Below are 25110 nucleotides of genomic sequence, written 5' to 3' on the forward strand. Positions count from 1 at the left end.
CTCTAGCAACGTTTTCCAGCAGCCCTATCTCTTTTACACTCTCTTTTACTCTTTTATACTCTCTCACCTCTCTTTTACACTTTATGTATCCAAAGAAACTTTTGTTATCCTCTTTAATATTATTGGCTAGCTTACTTTCATATTCCATCTTTACCTTCTTAATGACTTTTTTTTAGTTGCCTTCCGTTGGCCCAATCTTCTAACTTCCTACTAATTTTTGCTCTGGTTATATGCCCTCTCTTTGGCCTTTATGTTGACTTTGACTTACCTTGTTAGCCATGGTTGTGTCATCTTGTCTTTAGAATACTTCTTCTATTTTGGGATGTATATATCCTGTGCCTTCCGAATTGCTTCCAGAAATTCCAGCCATTGCTGTTCTGCCATCATCCCTACCAGCGTTCTTTTCCAATCTCATGCCTCTGTAATTCCCTTTACTCCACTGTAATACTGATACATCTGACTTTAGCTTCTCCTTCTCAAATTTCAGGGTGAATTCAATCATATTGTGATCACTTTCCCCTAAGGCTTCTCTACTTTAAGCTCTCTAATCAATTCCAGTTCATTGCACAACACCCAATCCAGAATAGCCGATTCCCTAGTGGGCTCAACCACGAGCTGCTCTAAAAAACATCTTGTAGGCATTTTAGAAATTCCCCTTCTGGAATCCAGTTCCAACCTGATTTTCTCAAGCTACCTGCATATTGAAAACACCCATGACTATTGTAACATTGCCCTTTTGGCATGCATTTTCTATCTCCTGTTGTAATTTGTAGACCACATTCTTACTACTATTTGGGGGTTTGTATATAACTCACACCAGGGTCTTCTTACCCTTGCAACTCCTTAGCTCAATCCCCAATGATTCAACATCTTCCAGCCCTATGTCACCTCTTTCTAATGATTTACTTTCTTTTTTTTTTACCAACAGAGCCACCTCACCTCCTCTGCCTTCCTGCCCATCGTTTCAATACAATGTGTATCCTTTGACATTGAGCTCCCAGCTATAATCTTCTTTCAGCCATGACTCCGTGATGCCTACAACATCTTACTTACCAATCTGAAACTGTGTTACAAGTTCATCAACCTTATTCTGTAAACTGCGCAAGTTCAAATAGAACACCTCTAGTCCTGTATTCACCCTTTTCGATTTTGTTCCCCTTTTACACTGCAACTCATCCCATTGACTGCAATTTTGCCCTATCATTAGCCTCTCCTTGCTAGGAGTCTCACTACACGTTGCCTCTGTTTGTAATCCAACTATCTCACCTTCTGCACTACCACTCCATTTCCCATCCCCCTGCCCAATTAGATTAAGCCCTCCCAAACAACTCTAGCCAACCTGCCCGTAAGGATATTGGACCCCCTTGGATTCAGGTGTAATCCATCTCTTTTGTACAGATCATACCTTCCCCAGAAGAAATCCCAATGATCCATAAATCAGAATCCCTGCCCCCGCACCAGTTCCTCAACCACGCATTCACCTCCCAAACTACCATTGTACCCTGGCACGTGGCACAGGCAGCAATCCAGATTACTATCCTGGAGGCCTGCTTTTCAAGCAACACACATAAAAGTTGCCGGTGAACACAGTAGACCAGGCAGTATCTCTAGGAAGAGGTACAGTCAACGTTTCGGGCCGAGACCCTTCGTCAGGACTAACTGAAGGAAGAGCTAGTAAGAGATTTGAAAGTGGGAGGGGGAGGGGGAGATCCAAAATGATAGGAGAAAACAGGAGGGGGAGGGATGGAGCCAAGAGCTGGACAGGTGATTGGCAAAAGGGGTATGAGAGGATCATGGGATGGGGGGGGGATCCCAGAGGATGGGCAAGGAGTATAGTGAGAGGGACAGAGGGAGAAAAAGGAGAGAGAGAGAGAGAGAGAGAAAGAATATATATATAAATAAAAAAATAAATAACGGATGGGGTACGAGGGGGAGGTGGGGTATTAATGGAAATTAGAGAGTCAAGTCATGCCATCAGGTTGGAGGCTACCCAGACGGAATATAAGGTGTTGTTCCTCCAACCTGAGTGTGGCTTCATCTTTACAGTAGAGGAGGCCGTGGATAGACATATCAGAATGGGAATGGGATGTGGAATTAAAATGTGTGGCCACTGGGAGATCCTGCTTTCTCTGGTGGACAGAGCGTAGATGTTCAGCAAAGCGGTCTCCCAGTCTGCGTCGGGTCTCGCCAATATATAAAAGGCCACATCGGGAGCACCGGACGCAGTATATCACCCCAGCCGACTCACAGGTGAAGTGTCACCTCACCTGGAAGGACTGTCTGGGGCCCTGAATGGTGGTAAGGGAGGAAGTGTAAGGGCATGTGTAGTACTTGTTCTGCTTACAAGGATAAGTGCCAGGAGGGAGATCGGTGGGGAGGGATGGGGGGACGAATGGACAAGGGAGTCGCGTTGCGTAGGGAGTGATCCCTGCAGAAAGTGACGGGGGGAGGGGGAGGGAAAGATGTGCTTAGTGGTGGGATCCCGTTGCAGATGGCGGAAGTTACGGAGAATTATATGTTGGACCCGGAGGCTGGTGGGGTGGTAGGTGAGGACCAGGGGAACCCTATTCCTAGTCGGGTGGCAGGAGGATGGGTGAGAGCAGACATGCGTGAAACAGGAGAGACACATTTGAGAGCAGAGTTGATGGTGGAGGAAGGGAAGCCCCTTTCTTTAAAAAAGGAGGACATCTCCCTCATCCTGGAATGAAAAGCCTCATCCTGAGAGCAGATGCGGTGGAGACGGAGGAATTGCGAGAAGGGGATGGCATTTTTGTAAGAGACAGGGTGAGAAGAGGAATAGTCCAGATAGCTGTGAGAGTCAGTAGGCTTATAGTAGACTTCAGTAGATAAGCTGTCTCCAGAGACAGAGACAGAAAGATCTAGAAAGGGGAGGGAGGTGTCGGAAATGGACCAGGTAAACTTGAGGGCAGGGTGAAAGTTGGAGGCAAAGTTAATGAAGTCAACAAACTCAGCATGCGTGCAGGAAGCAGCGCCAATGCAGTCGTCGATGTAGCGAAGGAAAAGTGGGGGCAGATACCAGTATAGGTTTGGAACATGGATTGTTTCACAAAGCCAAAAAAAGGCAGGCATAGTTGGGACCCATATGGGTGCCCATGGCTACACCTTTAGTTTGGAGGAAGTGGGAGGAGCCAAAGGAGAAATTATTAAGAGTAAGGACTAATTCCGCTAGACGGAGCAGAGTGGTGGTAGAGGGGAACTGATTAGGTCTAGAATCCAAAAAGAAGCAGAGAGCTTTGAGACCTTCCTGGTGGGGGATGGAAGTATATAGGGACTGGACATCCATGGTGAAAATAAAGTGGTGGGGGCCAGGGAAATTAAAATCATCAAAAAATTTCAAAGTGTGAGAAGTGTCACAAACATAGGTAGGAAGGGATTGAACAAGGGGGGATTAAAACAGTGTCGAGGTATGCAGAAATGAGTTCGGTGGGGCAGGAGCAAGCTGAGACAATGGGTCTACCTGGACAGGCAGATTTGTGGATCTTGGGTAGGAGGTAGTAATGGGAAGTAATACATATTCTTTCTCTCTCTCTCTCTCCTTTTTCTCCCTCTGTCCCCCTCACTATACTCCTTGCCCACCCTCTGGGCTTCCCCCCTCCCCCTTTTCTTTCTCCCTAGGCCTCCCGTCCCATGATCCTCTCATATCCCTTTTGCCAATCACCTGTCCAGCTCTTAGCTCCATCCCTCCCCCTCCTGTCTTTTCCTATCATTTTGGATCTCCCCCTCCCCCTTTCAAATCTCTTACTAACTCTTCTTTCAGTTAGTCCTGACGAAGGGTCTCGGCCCGAAATGTCAACTGTACCTCTTCCTAGAGATGCTGCCTGGTCTGCTGCGTTCACCAGCAACTTTGTTGTGTGTTGCCTGAAATTCCAGCATCTGCAGATTTCCTCGTGTTTGCGGGCCTGCTTCTCAGCTTTCTACCTGGCTCCCTAAAATCTCTCTTCAGGGTTTGCCCTGTTATGCATTCAAAAATGATCTTCTGCACACCAACAGTTGTAACACATGGTTATTTGAGTTACTGTTGCTTTCTTGTCAGCTTCAACAAGTCTGGCTCTTGAATTTTACTATCTATGTGTGCTGCACTTTCTCTGTAAATGTAACACTACATTCTGCATTCTGTTATTGCTTTTCCTTTGCATTGCCTTGATGTATTTATTGTATGTATCACAGTAACTCAGTACACATAACAATAATAAACCAATTACCATCTTCAAGCCTCAGCTGTGGCAGCATGTTTGTGCCCTTGAGCAAGGCACTTAATCGCACATTGCTCTAATGTCTGTGCAAGGAGTGGGGCCCCACACAGACTTCCAATCTGCGCCTTGTAAGGCATGAAAATGTCCGATGCAGGCCTCTCATGGTCTGAGTCGACATTCCCTCCCTACCATCTTCCAGTCTTCAGCTATTTCACCAGCAGCTGCAAAAATACACATATTTCCTCCCTTGTTTCCCATATTGGCCTTGGATATACCTGATCAGGACTCTGGGATTTATCTAACTTTATGTGCTTCAAGATCACCAACATATCTTACTTTGTAACGTTAATATGCTGCTCTCTTCCCTGAACTCATTAGCTTCTATATCCTTCTCCACACCAAATACAGACAGGAAGTGTTCAGCCTCACTCTCATGGCTCCACATGTAGATTACCACACTGATCCTTACTCTCTCCCTCAGGAAATGTGATGTTATTTCCACAATCATAATGACTCAAATGAGAGCCTGATCGCCACCAAACGAAGTCCCAGGAACTACATCTACTGTGAATGTGGAGATCCCTCAGCATTTTACCTGGGATGATAAGTTGGTGAGAGACTCTGTCAGAATCAGAGATTCCCATAAAACGTCTCTTCTCACAGCTGAACATACATCTACTATTCACTTCATACGTAGTCAGTTTCCTTCAGATCTGTAGCAAAATCCCCCTTTAACTCTGAACATTACCATCAATCCCACAATACCCCAACTCCACAGAGTACACTCTCCTCTGAGAAAGTTTGCCTTTTCCTTTATCCACTCCCTGGCACAAGAAAGCAACTACAGAAGATGGTAAAGGCACTCAACCACACCGGAGTTTTGTATCTTGCTCAGCTTTGCAAGAGTAAACTCAGACTCTGGTCAAAATGGTGTATTCCCACACTAAAATTCCAAAGCCAGGATGGTGCAGAAAACTAGAGGTTGACCACACAGGATAGACTTTCACTCTTAAGTATTTCTAACATTTCCCTCCATTCTAAATGGAGCTACTAAAAGCTTTTTTAAGTATATAAAGGGTAAAAGAGAGTCGAGGGTAGATATCGGACCAACACAAAATGATGCTGGAGATATTGTAATGAGAGATGCAGAGATGGTAGAGGAACTGAATGTGTATTTTGCATCAGTTTTCACAGTGGAAGACGTCTGCAGTATACCGAACATTCAAGAGTGTCAGGGAAGTGAAGTTTGTGCATTGAAAATTACGACTGAGAAGGTGCTCAGGAAGCTTAATGGTCTGAGGGTGGATAAATCTCCTGGACCTGATGGAATGCACCCTCAGGTTCTGAAGGAAGTAGCTGGAGAGATTGCGGAGGCATTAACGATGATCTTTCAAGAATCGATAGATTCTGGCATTGTACTGGATGACTGGGAAATTGCAAATGTTACTCCGCTATTTAAGAAGGGTGGGAGGCAGCAGAAAGGAAACTGTAGACCCATTAGCCTGACATCAGTGGCTGGGAAGTTGTTGGAATTGATTGTTAGGGATGAGATTACTGAGTACTTGGAGGCACATGACAAGATAGGCCAAAGCCAGCATGGTTTCCTGAAAGGAAAATCCTGCCTGACAAACCTTCTGCAATTCTTTGAGGAAATTACAAGCAGGGTAGACAAAGGAGATGCAGTAGACATAATGTACTTGCATTTTCAGAAGGCCTTTGACAAGGTGCCGCACATGAGGCTGCTTCGCAGGAAAAGAGCCCATGGAGTTACAGGGAATTCACTAGCGTGGGTGGAGCATTGACTGGTCGGCAGAAAACAGAGAGTGAGAATAAAGGGATCCTTTTGTGGCTGGCTGCCGGTTACCACAGGAGTTCCACAGAGGTCAGTGTTGGGACCGATGCTTTTTACGAGGTATGTCAATGATTTAGATTACAGTATTAATGGATTTGTGGCTAAATTTGCCAATGATACAAAGGTAGCTGGAGGAATGGGTAGTGTTGAGGAAACAGAGAGCCTGCAGAGAGACTTAGATAGTTTAGGGGAATGGGCAAAGAAGTGGCAAATGAAATAAAATGTTGGAAAGTGTATGGTCATGAACTTTGGTGGAAGAAATAAATGGGCAGACTATTATTTAGATGGGGAGAGAATTCAAAATGCAGAGATGCAAAGGAACTTGGGAGTCCTTGTGCAAGATACCCTAAAGGTTAACCTCCAGGTTGAGCTGGTTGTGAAGAAGGTAAATGCAATTTTGCCATTTCTAGAGGTATAGAATATAAGAGCAGGGATGTGATGTTGAGGCTCTATAAGGCACTCATGAGACCACACTTGGAGTATTGTGTGCAGTTTCGGGCTGCTTATTTTAGAAAGGATATACTGACATTGGACAGGGTTCAGAGAAGATTCACGAGAATGATTGCAGGAATGAGGGGGTTACCACAGTGGTCTCCAACCACCAGGCCGCAAAGCATGTGCTACCAGGCCGCGAGAAAACAATATGATTTGGCGATATGAGTCAGCTGCACATTTCCTCATTCTGTCATGCACTGTTGAACTTGAAATAACCTACCAAATAACACATAAAACCTAAAATAACACTAACATATAGTAAAAGCAGGTATGATATGATAAATACACAGCCTATATAAAGTAGAAATAATGTATGTACAGTGTAGTTTCACTTAACAGAATTGGGAAGATTAAGCCAAAACCAATTTGCAGGAAAAAATCAGCTCGTACACACATGTGCACGTCACATATGCGCACACAGGTGCACGCGCAAGGCTTCATGGTCATGGTTGTCTTCTTCGAAGCAAACACAATTGTCCCGTATTTGACTGCTACTTTTGTTCCTTATTTGGGAGTGAGAAAGTTGGCAACCCTACTTGAACACCGCACTCCCACGCACCCCCCCCCCACCCGGGTCGGCCGGTCCGCAAGAATATTGTCAATATTAAACCGCTTTGCGGTGCAAAAAAGGTTGGGGACCCCCGGGGTTACCGTATGAGGAATGTCTGGCAGCTTTTGGGCTGTATTTCCTGGAGTTCAGGATAATGAGGGGGATCTCATAGAAACATTCCAAATGTTAAAAGGCCTGAATGGATTAGGTATGGCAAAGTTATTTCCCATGGTAGGGGATTCTAGGACAAGAGGGCACGTTTTCAGGATTGAAGGATGTCTTTTTAGAACTGAGATGTGGAAAAATTACTTTAGTCAGAGGGTGGTAAATCTGTGGAATTTGTTGCCACGAGCGGCTGTGGAGGCCAAGTCACTGAGTGTATTTAAGGCAGAGATAGATAGGTTCTTTATTAGCCAGGGTATCAAAGGGCATGGGGTGAAAGCAGGGGAATGGGGATGACTGGAAGAATTGGATCAGCCCACGAGAAGACTCAGCCCAATTGGATCAGCCCAATGGAGAAGACTCGATGGGCTGAATGGCCTACTTCTGCGACTATATCTTTTGATCTTATTAAATTTACTTTGCATTTAGACAAAATTCATTTCAAAAAACATTAGAAACATTGCTTTTTCCACACAATTTTATCGACCTGATCCTTTTCTGCCTCATCTCCAGTTTCAAAGTCTAGTGTTAGAATCTCACCCAATGACAGGATGGTGACGTAGGCTGGCCTATCTGATCGCAGCAGTGAATGTTCTCGTGCCTTATTGAGTGAAGGGTCCTTATCAAACACTCCTTTCACAGGGCCTACAACCGAGTCAAAACCATGCATACGAAAGGTGAAGGCCTTGTGGGGCTGGCTGTATCGCTGGCGCTCCTGTGGAAAAAGAATAAATCATCAACTGAGTTCTGTTATAGAGACTGAGCTCAGGATCCACATTCTGGGTTTACTAGTCAACTGAAGGCTAAGCGAAGCTGACAGCAATGATCAGAGATCACAAGGACACTTTTTCTTATTTAATTATGGGATGTATTGAAAACATAAAAATTATTGTCCATTCATTGCCCCTAAACTAAAGAAGCAAATCAGAGCCAATTGCATCAGAGGAAACATGGCTCAGACTGGGAAAGGAGGAAATACTAGAGAGGATGATCCTGGTGCGGTACATCAGGTAGCTGAGGGAGGTTGTAGGAGGGTGTCACGGGCTTCCAATACTTCCATAATGCAAGAGTGCTACTAGAAAACTAAAGATGGCAAAAGGAACACACATGTTAAAAAAAGGTGAGGCCACATGAAGGTCAATGGAATTAAAAGGACAGTGTCAGCATGGATGAGGAATTATCTTAAAGGAAGAAAGCAGAGAACTGTGATAAATAGACAATGACAGACAGTGGTGCTCCCTCGTGATCACGGGGTCAGAGTCATACAGAGCAGGAACAGATAGATACATAGATTTACTTTATTTGCGACATGTACATTGAAACATACAGTGAACAAGTCCTTCCGTCCACCATGCCCATGACGACCACGCCTGCACTAACCCCACTTGTCACTATTAGATCTGTACCTTCTCTGCCTTGCCTATGTAAGTATCCGTCTAAATGCCTCTCAAACAATGCAACATGATGCTGAGATTATTTACATGGGTTCTGAATAAAATTTAAATATTTGTAGGCACTATGATAAACGTTGAAAAGAATAGGTGCAAATGCAATATACAGGGTTCCAGAATGGACTGACAGGAGAATGTGCTGTACAGCAAAGTATGAAGTGCTGGACTTCAGCAGAAAGAGTGAGTGATAATGTTACTCTGGAGGATATTTATTACTGATTGACATACAGCACAGGATGTACCCTTCTAGCTCTTCAAAATGCAAGCAACCCCCAATTCAACCCTAACCTAATCACAGGACAGTTTACAATGACGAATTAACCTACCAACTGATAGGTCTTTGGACTGTGGGAGGAAATCCACATGGTCACGAGGAGAATGGACAAACTCCTTACAGACAGCAGTAGGAATTGATCGCTGGTACTGTAAAGTGTTGTGTTAACCACTACATTACCGTGTGTATGCAGCAACACAGGGATCTGGAGTCATGCACATAAGTCCTTGAATTGGCACATTATGAGAGACTGGGCAGGACAGTATATAGGATTCAGGGATTCAAAAATAGAGACAGAATACACACACATGTAGTTTCTGTTGAGCCCATTTATAAAACATTTTGTTGATCTTGATTCTGACAGTGAGGACAGAAGGCATCATAGACTAATGACATACGGAGAGGCACCCTTACCTGTTCCTGAAACACGCGCTTTTCATCTCCAGTGCTGGGTCTCACAACGTAGTCTGTCCGTCTATAGTTAAACAAAAAACAAAATCACTAACCCAAAATGCCTTGTGGCTACAACAGCACCCTAGATCTATGGCCACACAGAGAACATGAAGAGTGTCTGCTCCATCTCTCCTCTGCTACCTGAATTATAATAATTCTCTAGCACTGTGATGTGTGGAGAATCCATCTCTAACAAATGGAATAAGCTGAGGGGAAGGGGTGCCCTGCTGGTTTGAACCATATGCAAATAACCCAGATATCTACCCTCAACTTACCCAATTACTTGGGGTGTGAGAAAGGCAAAAGTGATGCCAATACAATAAAACTTTGATAATCTGCTACACAACTGTTGGAAAATCATAACAATTTGGCAACTGGTTCACTAGGTACTGTTTCCGATGCCACATTGAAAATCTCCTCGGCCTATTTTTTACTTACAGAGTTTGCAGGAAAATTTATAATACAATTGTACGATGTAACATCTTAAACAAGAGAATTAAGAGTGTTATGCTAATAATTATCATAACTTTGTTTATGCTTAGTCGGGGGTGGGGGGAAGGCGGCATGGTAATGTAACAGTTAGTATAATGCTATTATAGCACCAGTGACCCGGGTTCAATACCGCTGCTGTGAAACCAGGTGGGTTTCCTCTGGGTGTGCTGGTTTCCTCCCACATTCCAAAGATATACAGCTTAGCAGGTTAAATGGTCACATGGGTGCAATTGGGCAGCGCAACCTTGTTGGGCCGGAAGGGCCTGTTACCACACTGATCTGAATAAATAAAGTGAAACATTCAATAGTCTAGTCAAATTTGCCAGTCCTGAGCATGCCAGATTAACAGAATTTTACTGTAGTACACAACCCACTAGCTAACTTCATGGTCCTGACTGGTGCAGCTTTCCTTTAAAAATATTCCCCAGTTCATACATCAAATCATCTTGTCCAACTTGTCTCATTTGAAGAAAATATTCCAACAAGAAGTCCATTAATCTTAGCTTTGGCATAATTTACAGAATGAATTGCTGAGCTACAAGGATAAAAAAAAAGACAAATATCAAAGTAGCAGAGCATTGCAACCATCGGTCCTTTGCAGTATTCCCTTCAGATTTCCAAATCCATGATGGATTATAAAGTACTTACACCCTGGGGGTTGGGGGCGTGATGTCTTGAAGCTCATCAGATTCCTGTGTGTGTGTGAAAGATAGAGAGAGAGAGAAAAAGAGAATAATCAGTCACTGCCACTTCACAAAATGCCACATTATGGTAACCAAGAATTAATCCAAGGAATCATTAATTTTGGTGCAATGAACCTCAGAATGCAAACAAAATTGAAGATAAAAACTGAATAAAGTATTGCTGAAGGGTCTCAGCCCGAAATCTCAACTGATTGATTCCCTCCATAGATGTTGCCCAACTTGCCGAGTTCCTCCAGCATTTAGTGTGTTTTTGAAGATAAAACTATGCATTTAACTAAAGAGACAATTATTCCTTTATTGTTCTTATTCCTTTATTATAATATTATTCACCTTGAGTTCAAATAGATATTCAAAATATTAAGAAATATTCGCCACCTCTTACAAAGTGAAACCAAGTGACATAAGGGACAACAAGGATTCACTTCCAGATGAGCTCAATGCCTTCTATGCTCACTTACACTATCAAAACAAGGAGGAAACTTCACGAACTCCCACAGCTCCCAATGACCTTGAGATTTCAGTCTCTAAGGCCAACACGACAGCATCCTTCAGGAGGTTGAACCCACAGAAAGCATCTAGCCCAGATAGGGTACATAGCCGAGAAACATAGAAACATAGAAATCTACAGCACATTACAGGCCCTTCGGCCCACAATGTTGCACCAACCATGTAACCTACTCTAAAAACTGCCTAGAATTAGTCTACCACATAGCCCTCTATTTTTCTAAGCTCCACATACCTATCTAAGAGTCTCTTAAAAGACCCTATTGTATCCACTTCCACTACCGCTGCTAGCAGTGCATTCTACGCATCCACCACTCTCTGTGTGAAAAACTTACCCCTGACATCCCCCTTGTACCTACTTCCAAGCACCTTAAAACCATGCCACCTCATGTTAGCCATTTTAGCCCTGGAAAAAAGCCTCTGGCTATCCACATGATCAATGCCTCTCATTATCTTATACACCTCTATCAGGTCACCTCTCATCCTCTGTTGCTCCAAGGCAAAAAGACCACGTTCACTCAATCTATTCTCATAAGGCACACTCTCCAATCCAGGCAACATCCTTGTAAATCTCAGCTGCACTCTCTCTATAGTATCCACATCCTTCCTGTAGTGAGGTGACCAGAACTGAACACAGTACTCCAAGTGAGGTCTGACCAAGCTCATTACCTCACAGCTCTTGAGCTCAATCCCACGGTTGATGAAGACCAACACACAATACGCCTTCTTAACAACACTTGTCAACCTGTGCAGCAGCTTTGAGTGTCCTTTGGATACAGACCCCAAGATCCTGCACATTGCCAAGTATTTTACAATTAATATTATATTCTGTCTTCAAATTTGACCTATCAAAATGAACCACTTCACACTTATCTGGGTTAAACTCCATCTGCCACTTCTCAGTCCAGTTCTGCATCCTATTGCTGTCCCGCTGTAACTACTGACAACACTCCAGACTATCCACAACACCTCCAACCTTTGTGTCATCAGAAAACTTACTAACCCACACTTTTACTCCCTCATCCAGGTCATTTATACAAACCACAAAGAGGAGGGATCCCAGAACAGATCCCTGCGGAACACCACTGGTCACCGTCTTCTATGCAGAATACGAACCACCTGCAATCACCCTTTGCCTTCTGCGGGTAAGCCAATTCTGGATCCACAAAGTAAGGTCTCCTTGGATCCCATGCCTCCTTACTTTTGGAGACTGGCACGGGGAACCTTATCAAATGCCTTACTGAAATCCATATACACTACATCCACTGCTCTATCTTCATCAATGTGTTTTGTTACATCCTCAAAGAATTCAATCAGGTTCGTAAGGCACGACCTGCCCTTGACAAAGCCATGCTAACAATCCCTAATCAGATTATATCTCTCCAAATGCTCATAAATCCTGCCTCTCAGGATCTTCTCCAACAACTTGCTCACCACTGAAGTAAGACTTACTGGTCTATAATTTCCTGAGTTGCCTCTATTCCCTTTCTTGAACAAGGGAACAACGTTTGCAAACTTCCAATCCTCTGATACTTCTCCTATCCCTATTGATGATGCAAAGATCATCACCAGAGGCTCAACTATTTCCTCCCTTGCTTCCCACAGTAGCCTGGGGTATATCGCGCCCAGTCCTGGCAACTTATCTAACTTAATACCTTTCAAAAGCTCCAGCACATCCTCTTTCTTAATGTCTATACACTCAAGTGTTTCAGTCCGCTGTAAGTCACTGAGCACTGATCAACTGGGTGGAGAGTTCACTGATAATTTTAATCTCTCGTTTTGGCGGTCTGAGGTACTCACCTACTTCAAGTAGGCAGCAATTATACCAATGTCTAAGAAGAAAGTGGTAACCTGCCTCAATGAGTATTGCCCAGTAGCACTTGTGATGAAGTGCTTTGGGAGGATGGTGATGAAACATATAAACTCCTGCCTGAGAAGCGACATGGATATGCTCTAATTTGCACACTGGCACCAGTCAGTTTGGATTGGCAACACCATCTCCCTCACAATCTCCATCAGCACAGGTACAGCACAAGGCTGTGTGCTCAGCCCCTGCTCTACTCACTTTACACTTATGACTGTGAGGCTGAGCACAGCTCCAATGCCATATTTAAGTTTGCTGACATCACCACTATCACTGACCGAATCAAAGGTGGTGACAAATCAGCATATAGGAGGAAGATGGAAAATCTGGCTGAGTGGTGCCACAACACTCAATGTCAGCAAGACCAAGGAGCTGATTATTGACTTCAGGAAGAGGAACCAGAGGTCTATGAGCCAGTCCTCATTGGAAAATCTGAGGTGGAGAGGGTCAGCAACTTTAAATTCCTTAGTGGTATTGTTTCAGAGGATCTATTCTGGGCCCAATATGTAAGTGCTATTATGAAGAAAGCAAGGCAGCGCCTCTACTTCCGTAGAAGTTTGTGAAGATTTGGCATGACATCTAAAACTTTGACAAACTTCCATAGGTGTGCGGTGGAAAGTATATTGACTGTTTACATCACAGCTTGGTATAGAAATATCAATGCCCTTGAATGGAAAGGCCTACCAGAAGTAGTGGATACAGCCCTGTCCATCACAGGTAAAGCCCTCCCCACCACTGAGCAGAACTACATGGAGTGCTATTGCCGGAAAGCAGCATCCATCATCAGGGACCCACACCACCCAGGACATGCTGCCTTCTCACTGCTGCCATCAGGAAGGAGGTACAGGAGCCTCAGGACTCACACCACTAGGTTCAGGAACAGTTATTACCCCTCAACCATCAGGCACTTGAACCAGAGGGGATAACTTCACTCAACTTCATTCACCCCAACACTGACCTGTTCCCACAACCTATGGACTCACTTTCAAATCACTCTTCATTTCATATTCTCAATATTTATTGTTTTTTACCCCTCTTTTGTATTTGCACAGTTTGTTGTCCTTTGCACGCTGGTGGTTTGTCCGTCCTGTTGGGTGTGACCTTTCATTGATTCAATTGTGTTTCTTCGATTTTCTGTGATAATAAATTTACTTTACTTCCATTTTATTTTATTATTATTACTATTACTGAAGAAAATTCATTCTCCAGTCACCTTTCCCTTTCACCTGGCTTCACCTATCACCTTCTAGCTAGTCCTCATTCCCTTCACCCCCCCGAACATTTTATTCTGGCGTCTCCCCCTTCCTTTCTAGTCCCGATGAAGGGTCTTGGCCCAAAACGTCGACTGTTCATTCACTTCCATAGATGTTGCCTGACCTGCTGAGTTCCTCCTGCATTTTCTGTGTGCTGCTTTGGATTTCCAGCATCTACAGAACCTCCTGTATAAACAATTATTTTCTGGTCACCTCATTATGGGAAGGATGTAGAAGCTTTAGAGAGGGTGCAGAGGAGACTTACCAGGGTGCTGTCTGGATTAGAGAGCATATCTCTTCAGGAAAGATTGAGTGAGCTAGGGCTTTTCTCATTGAAGCAGAGGGGGCTGAGAGGTGATTTGATAGTGGTGTACAAGATTATGAGAGGCATAGTTAGGGTGGACAGCCATAGTCTTCTTTTCCCCAGAGTAGCAGTGCAACACCAGAAGATATCTGTTTCAGGTAAGTGGAGAGAAGTTTAGGGGAGAAGTCAGAGGTATTTTTTTCCACCAAAGAGGTGCCTGGAACACACTGCAGTGGTTGGTTTCAAAGGCTGATACAAGAGGGACATTTAAGAGACTTAGATAGGCACATGGATGTAAAACAAAATGGAGGGCAGATCTCAAATATAGGGACATTATGGCACAGCTGAATAAAACATTGGTCAGTTCAGTAAAACCGGGATAATCTGACACCTTCAAGATTTTAGATAGACTTGCGGATATTGAAGAATATTGGAAACTATTCTTATTAAGACACCAACACACATGTAATTCACCCTTTTTTACATGGTAAACAATAGGGCATTTTAAGGGAGTATGGAAACAGGACCGCAGTGAGTTTAAAGGGAGCTCTGGCAGAGGTAGGGGGAGGAGTATTCTTCTCATCTACAATTATTTTTGTTACTGAACCAAGAGTTCTCTGTCAAATCTACATATAATGCTTCTCCATTTTCTTCTTACTAAATTATACACAGGATGCTTTCTTTATTATTTCAAACCAAATCTTCCTGCTTTGGCACCTTCAATACACCATCTGTTGCAGTCTAATAATGGTTTCTTTGGCTAATATTGCTTCCATACCTTTCCTTTCTCATTCTACTGTTTCTTTCCAAAATACCTTACAGCTGGGGATATCCCAATCCTTATTTTCATTCCATAGGATAAATAGCACATTAACAGGCCATTCAACTCAACCAGTCCACACCAGCAGTTATACTGAAGCCCCTCCAGAGTACCATTATCTAAATTCGTCTCTTCCTCAAGACTGAAAAGAGGACAAAAGCCAGAATGCAAGGGTGCAGAAAGGAAAAGGAGTACAAGTTGGCAGGTGATAGGTGGAAGAGGTCTTGGCCCGAAACATTGACTGTTTATTCTCCTCCGTAGGTGCTGCCTGAATTGCTGAGTTCCTCCAGCATTTGTTGCTCAAGACTTCAATCTGCAGAATCTCATGTTCAGGAATCCTTGAGAATGCATTCACTAAGAAACCTGTAAAATGCACTGCAGTTGAAGGCAGCCCCTTCAAAACATAAAGATAAATGAATAAGATTAATAAAAGTACCCAATGTTGAAGTGCACACCAGATCCACTTCCTCCAATAAATTATTTGGAAGTGCCAGAGAAGAGAGATAAAACTGACACACTTGCATTCCATCCACATTACAAAATGGATGTCAGAATGAATTACCTTGGGAAATGCCTGATCCTTAACCTCAAACCACAGCTGACACAACAAAGTCATTTCCTTCTCCGAGTCACGTCCAGAACCTGGAGAATTGGGAAGAGGAAATAGTTAAAATAATCGAACAGTCATCAAACATAATCATCGTCCTTAATTGCTCACCAGTTTCCTCAAATGCTGCTCAAAGATCTTCCAGAGTACAGAGCTCCTTCTGAAAGTTATTATGATCACACTGGATGTGCCTATCAATCTCTGTGAAACAACAATAAAACAGAAAATGCTGGAAGAACTCAGCCAGTCAAACACAGCACCTGGGGAAAGAAAAACCATCAAGGACCCTTCTGCAGAGGCTGCTCGACAGGCTGAGTTCTTCCAGCATTTTCTGCTTTTACTTCAGATTCCAGCATCTACAGTTTCATTTGTTTTCCTTTGTACAAACAGAATTTACTGAGGTATTGCATGATCAAATCAGAGAGAATAAAATTACATCCCACACTGATACAGATTTAGATACGTTGGAATTAACTGCACATCAGTAAGGCAGAAATAAAAGTTTAATGTTCAGCCATCCTTGTTCGCTGTTACTGACATGATATTTAAATATCTTCCTTGCTTCTACTTCCTGTGGTAGATCTACATTTTTCAATAACGTTGACTAGAAATAGTGTGACCCAGAAAGGTGAACCTGGTCTCATTAACCAATTCCTTGCAACTGGTAACAGATTATGACTGGTCAACTAACCAGCTTCAACTGCAAATTCTGATGAGAACACAAAAGAACCCATTGAAGTTCTCCAACTTAATGCAGTAAACATTGCTGACGTGAGCCAGTAGTAACTCTTGCATTCGTCTATTGAAATTTCAGTGGGTTGGACCTGTGTGAAGCTCTGCCAACATTGATAGTCCAAGGTTCCTGGATAATCCTGGATTGGAAAACAAGTCTTATGAGGCAAGGTTAGTAGAGCTGGGACTTTTCTCTTTGGAGTGTAGAAGGATGAGAGGGGACTTGATAGAGGTCTACAAGATTATGAGAGGCATAGATAGGGTGGATAACCTGTTTCCCAGGGCACGAATAGCAAACATCAGAGGGCATATGTACAAATTTAAGGGAGAGAAGTTTAGGGGAGACATCAAGGATAAGTCTTTTTACACAGAGGGTTATGGGTGCCTGGAATGACTTGCCAGGGATTGGTGATGGAGGCTAAAACAGGGGTATTTAAGAGCCTCTTGGACAGGCACATGGATGAAAGAAAAATAGAGGGTTATGGGGTAGTGTGGGTTTAGTACGTTTTTTTTAGGAATATATGGGTCGGCACAACATCGAGGGCCAAAGGGCCTGCACTGTGCTGTAGTATTCCAGTGTCTAGTGTCTAATTCGCTTCTCTTGGCTGTGCTTCATTGTACCACTGGACTCTACACAACAGTTGGGCCCAGTCTTGCTGAAATACTCTAGCATTATTGCCTCTTGGATTTTGTTATGTTATGTTATGTGCTATGTTGGTATTTCAAACGAACAAGGAATGACTTGAGTTAGACAGAGGAGGCAGAAGAGCAAGTGTGCAGACAGGCTGCTGACTACTGCTTCTTTCTTAAACTTTGTTTTTTTTAACCTGATAAGTAAGTGAATCGTGTAAACAGAGATAGGACAGGGCCGTTCACTGCCACACAATGCAGATCGTGTGCCACTGGGAAACTCCAGGTACACTTCCATGTGCACAGGGTCAGGAAATCACACCATTTCTGGGTTTTGAAGCTAGAGCACTGGCTGACTTTACTATGGTGCATCCACAAGGCCGAGGACTGAGGATGACCCCATGACTCCTGGAGAGCAGACAGCAGGGGGAAAGTTGGTGACTCTCAGATAAACATTAAAGAGCAGACAGATGGTTCATAGGTTTATGAGGACACCTTGTTTGTTGTATTACCCCCGTGCCATGTGCCAGCGAGGGCAGAAACAGGAAGACAGCATAGGTAAATCTGTGGCTGGAGAATGGGTGCAGGAAGAAGAGCGTTAGATTTGTTAGGCACTGAGAATGGATCTGGAGAAAGCGAGACTTGTACAAGTTTTTCAACAGGGGTGGGACCAGTATTGCTTCTGTTGGCAGGGTTTAACCAATCTTAGCAGGGAAATGGGAAAACAAGCACTCATTACAAACCAGCACTGCAGTTATGAGAAGAGATGAAATGTTAGAAGGATTATTAAATGAGGCTATACGGGTTGAGGTAAAAAAAAAAAGAGGCTGTCACTCAACTGGGGGACCCCTTTATAGTCTAAGACAGAAAGAGAACATTTTCAGACAAATATGTGAAACTGTAACATTGTTAAAGCAGCAAATGTCAGTGTTATGCTTACCCAAGCATTAGATGGGATAGTCAGTGCAAGATACAGAAGGCACAAAACTCCTAAATTACTTTCAGAATAATTCTTTTAGTCCGACAAGAGGTAAGTTCTGAACAGTCTTAAGGAATATACACAAGAATTTCTGCAAATGCTGGAGGAGCTCAGCAGGTCAGAATCAGATTCAGGTTTATAATCACTGGCATGTGTCGTGAAATTTGTTAACTGAGCAGCAGCAGTACAATGCAATAAATGATAATATAGAAAGAAAAAAAAATGAGCATATCGACTGCAGTAAGTATATATGTGCAATGCTCAACAGGTTAAAAATAGGGGAAAACAGAAATAATAATAGATATTAAAAAATTGTGAGGTAGTGTTCATGGGTTCAATGTCTATTTAGGAATCGTATGACAGAGGGTCAGGCAGCATCCATGGAAAAGAACAAACAAGTCAACATTTCTGGCCTAAACCCTTCTTCAGGACTGTTAAGGGAATAAAGCTAGGTGGGTCAAAGAAGTATCAGAGGGCGGACACTTCTGTGGTCATGGTCATAAGTGGATGATAAGGTACAGAGAGACATCAGATGCAGGGCTTAATATCATAGAAAGCCTAAGAGAGTTCAGAAAGTGGGGTAAAATAAGGGGACTTTAGAAAAGCTGAGAGAAGCTAGGAAGATTCCTGGGAAGTAAAAGTAAGAAAAGTTCAAGAATCCTTTTTAAGTAATAAACAGCAAGAGGGTAACAAAGCTATTAAGAATCAAAAAGGCAACCTGTTTATGGAGGTGGAGAATGTGGGTAGGGGTCCAGAGAAGACTTTGCACAAAAGAGGCTGATGAAGCCCACATAATAGTTTAGGAACACACATTAAACATTGGATGGGATATTTATTTCTTTTGTAATTTATAGCAATTTTATGTCTTTTGCACTGTACTGCTGCTACAAACAACAAATTTTATGTCATATAAAACAGTAATAACCCTACTTCTGATTCTAAACATAATAAATACTAAGGGGTTTAAGATCTTTGCCAGGTTTAGATGAAATTTAGTTCACGCCATTAAAAACAACAAAGCAGGTAAGAGCCTCTGCAATTGTCATCATTTTTATTTGCCCCCCCTAGCTATAGGATTAAAGGGCTGCTAACGTAACTTTGTTTAAAAGGGGAAGGAGGGCTAAACCAAGTAACTACAGGCTCACTTTATTTAAATCTGGTAGTGAGCAAATTATTTCAATTAATTATAAGGTACAGTATATATTGTCATTTAGAAAAGCAGAAGTTTATGAGAGAGTAAGCAATGATTAAGGAACTGTCTTGCCTGAATAATTTTTCTGAAGTTTTTGAGCGGATTACAAAGATGAGTGCTTGATGTAGTCTACGTGGCTTTTTAACACTGCAATCTGGTCAAGAGGGTAACACTGTTGGGATCCAAGGGAGAATAAGACTGGCTCTGGCAGGAAGCAAAGGCTAATGGTATGACAGAAAAGTTCCACAGGGCCAAGTACTTGATCCCTTGCTTTAGAGAGCAAACATAAACATAGAATATTACAGCATTGGACAGGCCATTTGCCCCATGATGATGTGCCAATCTTGATGCCAATTTATACTAAATTTTTCATGTGTCTATCTGAAAGCCTTTTAAACTCTACTAAACTGCCAGGTTTCACGACTACCCTTGGTAACCCATCTCAGGCACCTAACCGCGCTCTGTGTAAAAAACTTGTCCCTCACGTCACCTTTAAACTAATGCACCCCCCCCGCCACCTCACATTTCTATCCCGGGGAAAGAGTTCTGTCTATCTACTCTATCTCTGTTTCTCTTAATTTAAAAAAAAACCCTCTATCAGGTTTTTCCTCAGCCTCCAATGCTCTAGAAAGAATGTTAAAGATTTTATCCAAACTTTCATTAAAACTCATACACTCAAAGCCAGGGTGCATCCTGGTAAGTCTCTTATGCACCCTTTCCACAAAATCCACATATAATGGGGCAACCAGAACAGCACACAATACTCCAACAGTGGTCTGACTAAAGTTTTATATATGTGCAGCATGACTTCCTTATTGACTCAACAGTGAAGGCCAACATGCCATATGCTTCCTCAGTGTTACAATAATATACTATATACATTAATGACTTCAACTTAAATGTATAAGCCACGATAGAGGTTTATAGACGATACAAGCTTGTGTCTACCGCAAAGTCAACCACCAAAATCAATCAAGAAATTTGTGACTTCTGCTTTATGATATGTGTGCAAATTTTTGAACTAACATACATTTACAGAAGGAAATTAAGTTAAGGTGATATGGGACTCCCAGCGTTTAGCAGTAAGATTCATTCCCTAATTCACTTTCCTAGTGATTGTTTTCTGCATAATAAGTCAGCAACCAGTAAACAATGCTTAAGTATTTAGCTTTTCATTATGTTTCATATATTCACAACCATTATTAGTTTGGCCTTGCCATGTTGCATTTCTGCATGAACTAAACACAGTTCGCAACCATTCGCAGTGTCATACCTGTGGCTGCCTGTGCCGCTAACATAGATTCTGCCACCTCACACATAATGAAACTAATTGTCAGTTTTGAGGTTTCTAATAAAGGAGCACTGAAATTGGAGGAGCCATCCAGCTCCTCATATACTCTAAGCCTTTTGTAGTTGACTCTTTGCTCTCCTTGGGCGACGGCATGCACCAGGACTCACCAATCCATTTCCAGTGCTGGCCTCGTTCTCTGCAATTTACATATGGAGTAAAATTGGAGGGAAGAGCGGCAACCCCACCTGCGTGAAATAAAGTTATATATCAGACATCACTTGCAGTTTATTCTCTTCAAACTTGTCAGTCACTTTGTACATGGTATACGTTCAATACAAAGAAAAAGTCCTTTGAACAAGTGCCTCAAATACTAAAAGATGCTGAATTTTCTATTTGAATACCGCGCAGCCAGCATCCACTCGCGCCCAGGTACCGTCAGATGCAGAGCTCACCACCATCTGCCAACTGCAGATATAGTCAACCTTCCACACCCCTCCCCGCCCATCCCACTGACAGCTCTCACTGCACAACACAGAAAAAGGCAGAGCAGAAGAGGGCTGAGGAGCAGCACAGGATGAGAACTGGGGGAGGGGGAGGATCAGGGTTGTCCAAGAGGGTGGGGCTAGGGAAACAAGTGGGGTGGGAAGAAGTCTGTTGTCAGAGAAGATCAAGGGATGAGAAACAAGGAAATGGAAAGGCTAAGGCTTTATAAGGCAACACACATAAAATGCTGCAGGAACTCAGCAGGCCAGGCAGCATCTATGGAAAAAAGCACAGTCGATGTTTCGGGCTGAAACCCTTCGATTGCTGCCTGGCCTGCTGAGTTCCTCCGCCATTTTGTGTGTGTTGCTCAGATTTCCAGCATCTGCAGATTTTCTCTTGTTTAAGGCTTTATAAGGCATTGGTCAGAACACACGGGGTACTGAGAGCAGTTTTGGACCCCATATTTAAGAAATAATCTGTTGGCATTGAAGAGGGTCCAGAGGAGGTTCATAAGAATGACCCTGGGAATGAAAGGGTTAACTTATGAGGAGCATTTGATAGCTCTGAGAATGTACTTACTGGAGTTTGGGGAAGTCTAGGACCAGAGGGCACAGCCTCATAAGGACATCCCTTTAGAACAAAGATGAGAAGGAACTTCTTTAACAAGATGGAGGTGAATCGGCAGAATTCATTGGCATGGACGGCTGTGGATGCCAAGTCATTGGGTATATTTAAAGCAGAGTTTGATATGTTCTTGATATTAATAAGGGTGTCAAAGGTAACGGGGAGAAGGCAGAAGAATGGGTTTGAGAGGGATAATAAATCAGCCACAATGGAACGGTGGAGCAGACTCGTGAAACTGAGTGGCTGAATTTTACCCCAATGTCCTATGGACTTATGGAAAGTGAAGTGGAGAAACGTGTTGGACAAACCCATGAGAAAGAAAAGAAACAAAATTCAACTGCAACAAGCCAAAGGAATGAGGGACGGCATAGGATGTGAAGCAGAGGAATAAAGTAAGGTATGGGAAATGTAGGAAATATAAATGGATCAATTATCACAGGAACGTCAGTGGTTGACACACAACAGAAAGCACAGGTTGTATTTCCAAAATGCTGTCGATAACACGCATCAGGCATTTACTCCATGATAACACATCTGAGAAATGGGACCATAAAGTATGTACAGCAAGTCTTTCTGGATAGGTGATGAGATTGGAGAACTCCTGTGGTAGATTTCAATCACCCACACCAGGAGATAGCGCTCAAGGTCTAAAACTACATCATGTAGAGTTCTCACTTACAGAATGATGTACAAAAATATCTGTGGAGAACTCATCAAGTTTATCAACTTCACTACTAACTTCCACCCCACGTTCAAATTCACTAGGACTATTTCTGACACGACTTTCTCCTCTGTAAAGATCCATCCATTGTTTGCCAACTCCTCATTCCTCTTTATACCGCCCATCTCCTCTTTATAGTCCTGATGCAGTGCCTTAACCTTAAATTTATTTTTTTATGATCTGTTAATATTATTGTGTTAATATTATCTTATGTGCTATATGTACTGTACTTTGTACCTTGGTCCAAGAGGAAAGATGTTTCATTTAGCTGTATACATCTATACGGTTGAATGAAAATGAACTTGAACTATCCTTTTGCCCTCACAGATGCAGCCTGACCTTCCGAGTTCCTCCAGCAGCTAGTACTTTGCTCCAGGTTCCAGTATCTGCAATCTCATGTCTCCAACTTCGGAAACATTGTGGTTAAGTATTTAAATTAACAGACTCATAATCCCTCGATTAGCAATACAGACGCAAGTTCATCTCTCCATGGCAATTGTTGAATTAAAGTTCACTTAAAAATAACCTAGAAGTTAAAATGAAAAACAGCTAGTCTTGGTAATGGTAACTATCAAACTACAAAAACCTGAAAAAAAAATGGAAAATGTTGGAACCACTCAGCAAATCGGGTGGGTCTGATTGGGTGAGGTTAGGGTTGTTGTGGTGAAAAGTTGTTTACAAGTAGTTAGAGACCAAGGAAATAAAGTTCATAACCTCTCTCTGACTGCCATCAATGTATCAGCAAGACAGCTTCATAAACAGCAACACACATCAACGAAGGGTCTCGGCCTGAAACGTCGACTGTACCTCTTCCTAGAGATGCTGCCTGGCCTGCTGCGTTCACTTTGATGTGTGTGGCTTGAATTTCCAGCATCTGCAGAATTCCTCTTGTTTGCATTCATAAACAGCATATCACCATAGCAACCTGCCTCTTCTATCAGATATATTCCTTTTGCCATGTCCATTTCCACGTTCGTTCAATCTGCTACGTAAAACTAAATTGCAGTTCTAACAAAAGGTCTTTAAGCCGAAATATTAACATTTCTCTCTCTCTCTACAGATGCTGTCTGACCTGCTGAGTGTTTCCAGTTTTTTAAATATATTTTTATTTAATATTTTCAGTACTTGCAGCTTTTCAGCTCTAAACACCATCTCTGATGAGGAAGGAAACCTCTAATCCATACTGCCCTCTCTGAAGGTCCATGCAAAATTACTTTGTCAAAGCAAAATGAGGATTAAAAAATTTCACAGACTAACTAGCACTGATTTAGCAAGATGGCATCAAGAAGCCCTGGTAAACTGAAGTCAAGCGGCATCAAGTTTGGACTCCGCTTTGCATAAAGGAAGATGGGTTCTGGTTGATGCAGGTCAATAATCCCAGGCTAGTTTTCAGGCCATAAACCCAAACATCTACACCCGCCTTTCATCACTGAATTGCTTTCCTTCCATCATAATGTGAGAAATTGGCACATGTATTTATGATGACACAGGGTTCAATTCTATTTAGAGTCAATGAGTAATATAACATGGAGACAGGCCATTTGGCCCAACTCTCTCATGCCGACCATGATGCCCATCTAAGCTAGTCCCATTTGCTCATTTCCCTCTAAACCTTTCCTATCCATGTACCAGTCCAAATGTCTTTTAAGATCTTGCTGTTGTACCTGCCTGAGCAACTCATTTCATTCTGAATAAAGAATGTATCCCTCAGGTACATTTCAAATCTTTCCCCTCTCACCTTAAAACCTATGCCTTCCAGTTTTTGATTCCCTGGGAAAAAGACTCAATGTATTGACCTTATCTATGCCCTCATGATTTTATACGCCTCTTACCAGCTGCAAGTCCAAGACAACATTCAAGCATGAGCTGTAAGTGGCAAATACCAGTCCTACCGAAAAGGTGCCAGACAATGACCATCTCTCACAAGTCTAATCATCTTCCCTTGCCACTCAGTGGAATAATCCATACTAAGTGAGTAACGATCAGGAATTCAATTCAGGTCAGCAGCATACACTGGATACTGTGGCAGCGATGCTCTCAACCCAAAAAATACATTAAAAATGATTAGAAATCAGACTTACGCGCACCTTCCCCAGAAAGGAAACGTAGAGCAGAATGGACAAGTTCTGACCAGTTTGAGGCATCTGGGAACCAGGAGTTTAATGCACTGTGAGCAGAGATCTGCCAATCAAGCACTTTCTCCTCAATCTAAAATAGAGCATACAACACCATTAAAATCCTATGATCACAGTAGCTGGTTATTTGAGTCCTGCCCCTCAACAAAATAAACAAGTAGTACTAATCAACACACATCAAAGTTGCTGGTGAAGGCAGCAGGCCAGGCAGCATCTCTAGGAAGAGGTACAGTCGACGTTTCGGGCCGAGACCCTTCGTCAGGACTAACTGAAAGAAGAGCTAGTAAGAGATTTGAAAGTGGGAGGGAGAGGGGGAGATCCAAA

General features: G+C 42.8%; 1 protein-coding gene across 5 annotated transcripts in view; it reads right to left on the reverse strand.

Moving 5' to 3' along the window:
* Positions 1-25110, reverse strand: part of nfrkb (nuclear factor related to kappaB binding protein) — a 120294-nt gene that overhangs the window by 40062 nt on the left and 55122 nt on the right. For 4 of the 5 annotated variants that reach the window (XM_072238487.1, XM_072238486.1, XM_072238485.1 and 1 more), the window contains 6 exons: positions 24733-24859; positions 20991-21068; positions 15955-16034; positions 10592-10635; positions 9413-9473; positions 7814-7988 (listed from right to left, as the gene is read on the reverse strand). In XM_072238487.1, coding sequence (XP_072094588.1) covers positions 7814-7988; positions 9413-9473; positions 10592-10635; positions 15955-16034; positions 20991-21068; positions 24733-24859 — 565 coding nt within the window. The remainder of the gene's footprint in view (positions 1-7813; positions 7989-9412; positions 9474-10591; positions 10636-15954; positions 16035-20990; positions 21069-24732; positions 24860-25110) is intronic. The other variant, XM_072238488.1, reaches the window with a different exon arrangement.

The sequence above is a fragment of the Mobula birostris genome, chromosome 20 (genome assembly GCF_030028105.1).
Source record: "Mobula birostris isolate sMobBir1 chromosome 20, sMobBir1.hap1, whole genome shotgun sequence".
NCBI lineage: Eukaryota > Metazoa > Chordata > Chondrichthyes > Myliobatiformes > Myliobatidae > Mobula > Mobula birostris.